The sequence below is a fragment of the Neofelis nebulosa genome, chromosome 4, assembly GCF_028018385.1.
Source record: "Neofelis nebulosa isolate mNeoNeb1 chromosome 4, mNeoNeb1.pri, whole genome shotgun sequence".
Taxonomy (NCBI): Eukaryota; Metazoa; Chordata; class Mammalia; order Carnivora; family Felidae; genus Neofelis; species Neofelis nebulosa.
The window spans coordinates 163,904,636-163,915,569 of NC_080785.1; the positions used below are offsets into that span (position 1 = coordinate 163,904,636).

Here is a 10,934-nt window from a genome sequence, read left to right on the forward strand (position 1 = left end):
CATCGACAGACACTTGGGTTATTTCCACATTTTGGCGGTTTTGCCTTCCTCCTGGTCCTTGAAGTTACAGTGCACTCCTGCCCCAGGGCCTTTGCATTGGTGTGCCCTCTGCCTGGAATGTTCTCCCTCCAGATTCCCACATGGATCCCTCCCTCACCTCTTACTCATGTTTACTAGAACATCATCTGTCTTCTCATGGGACCTCCCCTCACACCGTCCTGGGCACTTCCCACACACATGTCCTGATGCCTTATTTTTCTCCTTAGCTTGTAGTACTAACATAACTATATTGTGTCTTTGTCTGGCTGTCTAGTTATTTGTGCCTCAAAAGAATGTGAGAAATTTGATCTGTCTTGGTCACAGCTATGTCCCCACAGCCTGGCACAAAATAGGTTCTGAGTAAATGCCATAGCTTGCAGGGCTCAGCTCCCTGCCCAAAGCTCTGTGTGTGTGCTCCATCCACACTATCCCGGGAAACCCTGTCCACTCCCACGAGTTCCCTGGCCACCTCTCCCTTGTGACTTTTTTTTTTTTTAATAATTTTTTTAAATTAATTTTTTGAGAGACAGAGCACAAGTGGGGGAGGGGCAGAGAGAGAAGGAGACAGAGAATTCGAAGAAGGCTCCAGGCTCTGAGCCATCAGCACAGAGCCCGATGCGGGGCTCGAACTCACAAACCTTGAGATGGTGACCTGAGCCGAAGTCAGATGCTTAACCGACTGAGCCACCCAGGCGCCCCCTTCCTCATGCCTCTTTAATCCTGACCTGATCCTGTTCCCACCTGCCCCGTGGACAATGTCCCTACTCATCCCACAACCCCCATCCCCACGCTCGGCAAGTCCCAGACGGACTGTAGCATCATCCCCTAACGTCTTGCTCTCCGTGTCCCCATCTCAGGGCTCCCCCGCCAGCCACTGAGCCACCCAGTCACAGACCGGTCATCACTGTCTCCTCTTTCTCCCCCCACATATCCCTCCCACGTCCCAACAGTCACCAAAGTATCACTTCCTCCCGGCCCTCGGCCCCCTCCATAGGCAGCCCTCCTTCTCTCTGGACCCCAAGCCCCGCCTCCCCCGATCTGCCTTCCCCGACAACATCTCAGGACACTCTTTAACCCCCAGATCTGACCACAGCCCTCCTTGCTTAAAACTCGGGACACTGTTCCTGCCGCAGACAAAAGCCAAGCCAAGCCCAAAGCCTGCAGAGGGACGAGGATCTTGGGCTATAGAGCCTGCTGCTGAATGAGTGGTTACGTCCCTTCTCTTGAGCGCAGGCTGTCCCTGACTGCTTCGTGACAGCACAGTGCGTTTCTCCGAGTGCCTGCTGGGTGGCCGGCCCCGTGCCAGGCCCCAAGCACACAGCAGAGAGTCTTTCGGGCCCTGGCCAACCCTCCCAGCGTCCTCTACCATCAGTTAGGGCCGAGCTTGACCTTTGAGAGAGGGACGGGAGCTAGACTGGCATTCACAGCTGGCCTTGTGGTCGCTAGGAGCTGGCCCGGCAGCCCCAGCTAGGCCCTGGTGCGCTCCTGCGAGACATAAATAATTTCACAGAACGCCGGCGTTGGACAAGGCCACTCCGTGACCGTGGTGGGACGAGACAAAACAAGCCGAAGGCAGGCAAAACATGAGCATTGTCCAAACCACAGCAACAACCAGGCGTTCGCTCTTCCTGGAGAGTCTGAGCGCTGCCGTTCTTTCCCGAGACTTTCTGCGGAAAAACTAAGATCCTCAACAACAGAATTCTCTCCCCCCCCTTGCTTTCTGACAGCATCCAGGATCCACCCCCTCCTTTTCCCAGCAGACAGAAGGACGAGGCGGAAACTGTATTTGCATCAGCCTGGCCGGTGCCCAACGCTCTACCCTCCACCCTCCAGGTGGGGGAGCCGGTGATGGGGCCTCACCCCAGAGGACAATGCGACAATTTGCTTCAATTTAGTGAGAAGAAACCCACTCGGGGAATAGGTCCTGGGGAGGTATTAGCTAATGTTACCTTGACAATCATATTGCAATATAAATGTATCAAATCAATATGTTGTGTCTCAAATATAGGCAATGTTATATGTCAACTATATCTCAAGAAGAGAGGTGGGGGGAGAGGGAGAAAGAGAAAGAAGGAAGGAGGAAGGAAAGAGCCTATTTAGTAGCTGATTCGGGGTCATGAACTTTATTTATTTATATAAACATATTTATGTTTACATATATTTATTTATATGTATATAAATTTATATGTTTATATAAATTTACATATTTATATAAATATATTTATACATTTATTTCATTTTATTTTTAATTTATTTTTTGAGAGAGATAGAGAGCAGGCGGAGGGAGAGGGGCAGAGAGAGAGGGAGACAGAATTTCAAGCAGGCTCTGCCCTGTCAGGGCAGAGCCGGTGCAGGGCTCGAACTCACCAGCTGTGAGATCATGCCCTGAGCTGAAATCCAAAGTCAGATGTTCAACGGACTGAAACACCCAGGCGCCCCTTCATCTGCTTTGTTTGTTTGTTTTTTTAAGAAATTGTTTTTCCATTTAAAAAATGTTTTATATTGAGGGGCATCTGGGTGGCTCCGTCAGTTGAGCGTCCGACTTCAGCTCAGGTCATGATCTCACAGTTGGTGGGTTCGAGCCCCGCGTCGGGCTCTGTGCTGACAGCTCGGAGCCTGGAGCCTGCTTGGGATTCTGTGTCTCCCTCTCTCTGCGCCTCCCCCACTCACACTCTGCCTCTCTCTCTCTCTCTCTCAAAATAAACATTAAAAAAATTTTTTTTTAATTTTTAAATGTTATTCATTGTGGTAAAATACACATGACATAAAATTGACCATCTTAACCGTTTTTAGATGTTCTGCCCAGTGGCATTAAGCACATTCACACTGTCATGAGACCATCCTCACTGTCCACCTCCAGAACTTTTCACCTGCCCAAACCGAACCTCTGTCCCCATGAGACCCTGACTCCCCATTTCCCTCTTTCCTATTGTTTTGTATATTATTTTCATTTGTCAGGTCATCTCAACAAAGAAAGCCAAATCTCCCAGCAGTAAAAACCTGCAGCACGAACCCCCATTGCCTCGAACCTCCCAGAAGCAGGGACACAAGCCCAGGTGAAGACAAGCCCATCTCAGCTCATACCCACAGCTCCCCAGAGGGTGTGCTCTCACTCGCGGTCACAAGTAACAACCTTGGATTTGGTCAGCCTCGGGTGTGTTCCTGGCGGTCTTTGGGCTGGGGGGGGGGGGGGCACTGGTGTCCCTAAGGGCACCTCGGAGGTCTGCGAGCCCTGGAGTGACATTAAGCAGTGCAGTGACTCAACGACCAAAGAAGTTGGCTCGTCCTGCGTGGGGAGTGCTGAGAAGCAGACAAGCAGGAAAATTCTGGAAAATGATAATAATGAACATACTGCCTCCAATCCTCACTCCTGCTTTCTGAAGCCCCATTTTCCAGATGGCAAAACTGAGGCTTCGAGAAGTCAAGTCACTTGCCTAGCTCTCTTGAGCTCTCCGAAGGCAGGATCCTCTGGCCTCACTCCCGTTCTTCTTCCCACCTGCCCTCAGAGTGGCTGGGGACCATTGTGACAACGCTGGGTGAGGGAAGCTCTTTGGTCACAATGGGCAGAACTGGACCACGCGGGGACACAGCCTCGGAAGGAACATATGAGCATCTTCTGGGAGACCGGGGACACAGGGAGTCCAGAGGGTCAGGCCGGTGGCCAAGGGCATTTCCTAAGACTCATCAGTCCCCATGCCACCCCTTGAGGTACGTCCCACATGCTCATCCCTGATGTGGAAACTGAAGCTCACAGGAACCCAATTGCTTACTCCGAGGTGACCTTGATTTCAATTGTTAGATTCTCCGTAGGCTATTGGAGACTTCTCAGCTCTCACCTATTTCAGGCGCCAAACTGATCAAAGAAGCAAACGAAGACTCTGAACACCTGTGGTTTGGTTAAAATGCTTGGCCCCTGTTTTCTAAATATTTTTTATTGTTGTTTTTAATGTTTATTTATTTTTGAGAGACGGAGAGACAGAGCATGAGCAGAGGAGGGGCAGAGAGAGAGAGGGAGACACAGAATCCGAAGCGGGCTCCGGGCTCTGAGCTGTCAGCCCCGAGCCCGTGAGATCATGACCTGAGCCGAAGTCAGATGCTTAACCGACTGAGCCGGCCAGGCGCCCCATGGGCCCTGTTTCCTAAAGAGGTCGACATGACCGGTTTTGAGCTGACTCGGTCTGAGCGGGGGTGAGCCTGCGGTACCCCCACACACACTGGGACTGCTCTCAGAGGGGCTGGGAGCAGGGTCGGGGAGACTCCCCTGCTCAGAGCAAAGGCAAGAATGTCCCCGTCAGCTAAATGGGGTGCCGGGAGCCTGCAGCTGGAGGTCAGAGAAGTGGAGAGAGACGTCTATGCCTCTGAGAGTTTCAGGATAGGAAGAGATCCGGGAGAACAATCAGCACCCAGGACAATTGCAGAGGGCAGGAAGACCCACGGCGGGGAGGGGTGGCAGAGACTGTGGCCAGGACTGAGCAGAGATGGAAGATCCCACATACGGAGGGGAGGGCCATGGCCTTGACCACTACCTGAGGGTGAGGAGAAGGGGCTCCCGTATCGAAGAGACTAGACTGCAGTGCTTGATTCTGCAGTCCTTCTTGTGGCCCACCCTGCACTGGCCTTGGCACCTGCTGTTCCTTCTGCCTGGAATGTTACTCCCCGCCGCCCCCGTCCCCATATGCTCCTCTCCCACATTTTCCAGGTCTTTTCTCAACTGTCATCTCAGTGACACCATCCCATTTAAAACTGCAACCCTCGTCCCCTCACCACCACCCTCCTATGCTGTGTGATGTTTTTAGGCACAGCACTCAGCTCCTTCTACTAACACCGGCGCAATTTGTAGTGTTATATTTTTTCAGCATTGTCTGTCACCCCCACTGTCACCTCCACAAGAGCACTGGCTCTTGGTCTGTTTTGTTACCTGATGTTCCCCCTGCCAAGGACCTAGAACAGGGCCTGGCACACGGTAAGTGCCCAAAGAATGCTTTTATCTCTATGCTCTCTACTTTCCCGGGGGGCAGGCACAGGGGCTAGGCCTGTTTTATTTGTTTAATTTTTATTCAGAGAGAGAGAGAGACAGACAGACAGAGTATGAGCAGGGGAGGGGCAGAAAGAGAGGGAGACACAGAATCCGAAGCAGGCTCCAGGCTCCAAGCTGTCAGCACAGAGCCGGACGCATGGCTCGAATCCACCAACGGCAAGATCATGACCTGAGCCGAAGTCGGATGCCCAACAGACTGAGCCACCCAGGCGCCCCTGAGCCTGTTTTTTTACGAAGTCCTCAGACCCACCACCCCCACCCACCCTCCCAATGCCCAGTGCCTGGCGCACAGGAAGGAGTAAAAGCAGCATTGTCCTCAGGCGGGCACTTGCTCAGTCTCATTATCTCCGCCCTCTCACAGGTGGCGCCTTGTCCCCCGATGGCGATGGCCGCGGTCGCCCTCCTGCCATGCCTGATGTCCCGGCTGGACTTCCTCAAGGCCTCGCACTTTGCACTAGGGCCGGATCCGCGGCTGCACGTGGACGCCATGCAACCCACGTCGCACCGGGACTTCCCGGCCTACCCGGGCGTCACCCGCGCGCTGTCGTGCCAGAAGCCGCCCGTCAGGTCCTTCTTCCGACAGGACACGCGCGCCGCAGGCGCGGAGCTCCAGTCGGAGGCGCACCGCGCGTTCGCGCCCCTGGCGCCGCAGCCGTCCGCGCCGTCGGGGACGCGGGAGCGCACCCTCGCCACGCCGGCCACCAACTTGCGCGTATACGCGCCCGCGCGCTCCCGTACCGGCCTCTCCACCGCGCGCGCGGACTTTGGTTGGCCGGAGCTGCCGGCGCGCTCCAGAGAGCAGATCCGCGGCCCGCGCCTCATCTTCGACCGCGACTCGGTGCCTGCCGGCGACCGAGCCAAGCTGCGCATCCCGCCCACCACCTACCAGGCGCTTTTCCCGCCCCACGACGCGTGCCCGCGGCCCCGCGCGCCCTGCAGCCACTTCGGTGAGCGCGCCCACGCGCCCCACGCGCGATTTGCCAACCCCTAGGTTCTCCAGGCCCGCGGGGATTCCGAGCCCTCTCCCAGGGGACATTTGGCAAAGTCTGGAGATCGTTTTGGTTGTCACGACCCGCGGAAGGGGGTAGTCCTAGCAGGGAATGCATGGAGGCCAGGAATGCTGCTGAATATATCCTACCGTGCACGGCACAGCTGGCCCTAGTAAAGAATTACGGGGCCCCAAATGTCAATAGTGCCGAGCCTGAGAAAACCTAGAACCTTCCTGAGCCTCAGTTTCTACATTCACTGAATGGCATAGCTCCTGAATTTTTTCGAGGGGCTGTGCCCTGGGCAGAAGGCATGAATGGTGGTTTGGACAAATCTGCTAAGTGCCCCCCCCCACACACACACACATCCCAGGCCCGCCACCATAGTAGTTATGTGAGTCTGAGCAAGTCGACATCTCCAAGTCTCGATTTTCCTCCTCTGCAAAATGGGTGCAACAACAGCTCCCCACTTTATAGGAGCTGGTGAAGACAAAAGAGCCCGGAGTGCATGAGGCAACTGGCATAGAGTGAGCGCTCAAAAAGGACTAGCTGTCATTTGTGTGATTTTCCAATTCTGTGACTCGGGGACCTGCCGGTGGACATCACTAGGCAAGAGTCCCTCCAAGCTGGAGTCAGGGATTGTCAGATCTGGATTGGACTCAGTTCTGGTTTTGAATTTCGTGACTTCTGGCAAGTGACTTGATTTCTCTGGGCCTCAGGAAGGCTGTAGAGTGGGGAGAATATTACTAACTCTCAAATGAGGTTTGAAGCACTTAGCCTAGATTCCTGGCTCTGGTCAGGTATGTTGGTAGCTATTCTTGTTACCATTATTTGTATTATTTTGGCTGTTTTTCCACAACAGCCCTCAGGGGGGGCTAGTCAGGACTGCCCACCTCCCCTTTCCAGGCAAGGAATCGAACCCCAGTGGGCCTGAGGCTGCGTGGAACCAATGTTGTTCTCTCTCTCTTGCTCCTCCTCAGGGGGCAGCAACGCACTCCAGTGGGACCACAGGACACAGGACGATGGGACCTCCTACCAGAGACAGTTTCAGGCCCTGCCAGGCCCACCTGCCTCGATGTGTAAGAGGGTAAATCGAGGTGGGGCTGGTGCTGCTGGGGAGGGCAGTGATGGGGGCTGGGTGGTGCCGCCCTCTTCCCACCTCTGTCCACCCACAGGCCTCCTCCAGTGTGGAGCTGGGAGACTCCAAGATTGGCTATGGGCCCGTGTGCTCCGAGCAGAAACAAGCCTACAGGCCCCAGGGTCTACCCCCAGACAGGTACTGTGGCCTTCCACCAGGATGGAGCAAAGGCCTCTCAGCGACAGGTGGAGTGTACCACCTGAGGCTCTCGAGCCAGTACTGTGGGTGCCCCTCACCTCCAAGCAAGGCCCACTATTGCCCAGATCTCCCACCAGTAGCACCCCACAGCCTGGCCTTTGGGAAGTCTGCCCCTCTCCCATTTCCTGGGAGTTGCAAGGGCCCAGATCAGATCTGATTATAGAGCGGATCCCCCCTTACCTGCAGGTATGACAAGGCCCAGGCCTCGGCCCACATCCACTATGTGAATATTCGTCCTGGAGATGGGCTCTTCCGTGACAGGACCACCGAGGCTGAACACTTCTACCCCCGAGAGCCAGGTGGGAGTCTGCTGCCCACCCTGCCCCCTGCTTCCACAGCAGCCTCCCAGGTTGGCTCAGCACCTATTCTGTCACTGGCAGAGCGTTTTGTTCTTCACCACGACCAGACTCCGGCATCGCACATCCTGGAAGGAAATCGGTGCCCCGGCCCGGGCAGCCTCACCACCTCTGTGCACTTCTTCCACGGCCAGGTCAGCAGGAAGGGGGAGAAGGCCACAGGGCTCATCAGGGGCAAGGGTTCCCTAGACAGTACGGATAGCAAGTGCAGAGGCCTTGAGGTGAGAGTGAGCTGGACATGTGTGTGTGTGTATGGGGGGGGGGGGATCTCCTGGATCTATCTGCGGGATCTAAGGTTAAGTCAGTTAACCACTCCCAGCCTCAGTGGCTCTGTCTGCAAAATGAGATACAGTGCCAACTCCCAGCACCAGCACGTGGGGCCCAAGGAGGGTGTGAGCTGTCCAAGGTCGTATAGCGCTCACCTCTTCTCTCCCGCCCGAGTTCTGGGACACCCCGCACATTTGGGAGCTTCCCAGATGCCATGTGGTCCTACAGCCACTGCCCCTGAACAAGCCACCCAGCTGCCACGTGCCTCACGAGAAACTGCAGAGTCACGTGGGCCTAGGGGAGTCCTCGCTGCTCGGACAGTTCTTCCAGACCTCCACGGGCACGGACTACTGCTCCCCGGGCACCATCCAGAAGCCGCAGAGAGCGCCCACTCTCCACTTGCTGCCTAGCAACCTGCCCCAGGGCACCGGCGGTGAGCTCTAACCCCGCCCCCGCCGTTCTCGCCCCGCCCACCGCCCCACTCTAGCTCCGCCTTCTGAGCTGCTGGATTCCACCTCTTGAACGTAGATCCCAACTCTGCCCCCCCACAACCTCGTCCTGTCGAGGATCTGATTCTGCCCCCTCCCCCGACCCCACCTCCGCCATGGCACCGCTCCCTGCATGACCATAGTCCCGCCCCTCCCCATATCTGCCCTCACCTGAACCCTGACCCCTCCTCTTCAGTCGGACTCTGGCTCCGCCCCCTGACCAACTAGACTACCCTTCCTGCCCCCCCTCCCCCGCAACAACTCTGTGTTTACCCCGCACCTGGCTCCTCCCTTCTCCCCGCCTCCTAGTCCTTCCTTTGCTCTAACTTCACCTTGGGCTCAGGCTTCGCCTGAACTCCTACTCCTTGCTTAATCTCACCTGTTCCTGCCCCAGGGCCCTGCCCCTCCTCCCTCAGCCCCTCAGCTCGACTACCCCCACCCAAATCTACAGAAACAGATTTTTTAACCATGAACCAGAAGATGCTGAAGCCGCATAGAACAGCTCCCGCCTCCGTGACTGACGAGATGCTACAGCGGGTAGGGAGGGGGAAGGGGTATCTCCCTGACCGGTAACCCCCCCCAAAGCAGTGTAGTTTTGTCCCAGGATGATAACGCTGTGACCTCAGGCCCAGAATTAGTGTCAAGTTCGTTCAGGATCACTCTACAGTGACCCCAGGCACAGGGTCATCTTAATGTCACTCCAGCCTCAAGGTCATCCCTAGCTCACCTCCAGGGTCATTTCAGGGTCAGCTCAAGGACATCTTTATATCACCAGCCACAGGTATACTCTCAGCTGAGGGGTAGCTCAGAGTTGCCTAAGGTCACCACAGCCCTGGGGTCATTCCAGGGGTCCCCCGCTTTCTCTCCAGCTTCCCATCCAGCTCCTGGGGCAGCCCAAACTGGGACACCTTTCGCCTACCTCCTCAGAGCCCAATCATCAGCCTTTGCTGCTCCCAGGGTCATATGGGGACCACGGGGTGGGCCAGGTATGTCAACCACCCTTCAAGCTGTCCTGCCAGGCTCCCCGCCCTGACTCCACAGTGCAAGTATAACCACATTGAGCCCCCGCTGGGTGGACAGCACTTCTTCTCAACCCAATACGAGGATGAGTTTGCCTTCAAGTTCCAGGGCCCAGCGGTGCTGAGATCGGCCAACCTCCAGGACAGCCATGTGCCTCTGGGCTCCCCCCGCCAGTGGGTCTGTGGGGCTGGGAAGGTAGACCCTCAGACCCCCCAGCCCCCTACTTACCCATGCCCTAGCCAGCAATAAACACCACCTTGGCAACATCTCACCCCTCCTCATCAGTCAGCCATGAAAGATGATGCTTGGTGGGATGGAGACTGTACAGGAGAGAGTGACTCCATCAAAAAAACAAACAAACAAACAAACAAAAACCTGAACACATACTTCCGTGGGCCCTGAAGGTCACCCCATTCTGGGCAGGGAGGCCACTCTAGCTTGTACAAGGGCTTGGCGGTTGGACTCAGTGTAAGGTGTCAGGTGCACCACCAAATCTGAATGATGTGGAGAGAGTGGAGTCATAGTGTTGAACAGGGCACTGAGGTGAAGTGTTGAGAACCTAGGCTCCCAGGGCTGAATGGACAGGCTCCAAATCTTAACTCTTCTGTCCTGGATAGTAGTCTTGGGCAGGTCACTTCATCCCTGTGAGCCTCATCTGTTTGCTCATCTGTAACGTGGAGATGCAGGGCAGTCCTCTCGTTAGAATGTTATAAATGAGAAATGTGCACACATGTCCATGCGTGTGCCTGAGGGTCAAGGAGGGAGAGCACTTCCCTTCTGAGCATGAAGGTGACGAGGAAAGAGGAAGATGAAGGTATGGAAAGGAGATTTCAATCGTTGAGAGGCTGGGTGGGGCTCAGAGGAGGGACAATGAAGGGGTGGGGAAGCTGAGAGTGGCCCAGCGATTTTCTCCATTGTGGTTCACCCACAATGCCCTGGCTGGCTGGGCAATTGGCCCCCAGGTCAGAGCTGGGTCCGGGGACAAACGAACGAAAACCATCAGGATATGATCAAGTTCAAGGGGGTAGATGTCCAGCCAGGGACAAAATGAAGAGGGCGGAAAGGAGGAGGCTGGGGTGGAGCCCTGAAGCCAGTCCTTGACAGGGCTTGACAAGCAGGTCAACAAATGGTACCTTGGACAGCGCCCCCATCTTGAAGGTCTCGGGTGTGGTGAGATTGCTCTGTCTGGAAAAAAAAAATGGGCGTTGGTGGCCATGCCCAGGGCCTGCTTCAGTGGGCTGCTGCCAATCTGGTTTTGGGGAATGAACATGGCTCCCTGACTCCGTAGTCAGACCTTCAAAGACCAAGGCCTCCCATCCAACGAGCCACTGAGAGCCAACCTCAAGCCCAACCAGGAGCCCTCTCCCCATGGGCAGCAATCCTGTGAGGCCAGGTTGTCATTTA

The 10,934-nt window shown here is 55.6% G+C and overlaps 1 protein-coding gene across 3 annotated transcripts; it reads left to right on the forward strand.

Annotated features, from left to right (window-relative positions):
- Nucleotides 1-3,468: 3,468 nt before the first annotated feature.
- Nucleotides 3,469-9,796, forward strand: SAXO5 (stabilizer of axonemal microtubules 5). 3 transcript variants are annotated; one of them, XM_058728882.1, is made up of 9 exons: nt 3,469-3,747; nt 5,439-6,024; nt 7,044-7,150; nt 7,239-7,339; nt 7,586-7,698; nt 7,780-7,889; nt 8,251-8,455; nt 8,905-9,047; nt 9,633-9,796. In XM_058728882.1, the coding sequence occupies exons 1-9, from the start codon at nt 3,733-3,735 to the stop codon at nt 9,777-9,779; spliced, it is 1,527 nt and encodes a 508-aa protein (XP_058584865.1). In that variant the 5' UTR covers nt 3,469-3,732; the 3' UTR covers nt 9,780-9,796. The 3 variants fall into 3 exon arrangements, with proteins under 3 accessions (XP_058584865.1, XP_058584863.1, XP_058584864.1); XM_058728880.1 differs by having other exon boundaries at nt 3,477-3,747; nt 9,552-9,796; XM_058728881.1 differs by having other exon boundaries at nt 3,546-3,747; nt 8,962-9,047; nt 9,552-9,796.
- The last annotated feature ends 1,138 nt before the right edge of the window (nt 9,797-10,934 follow it).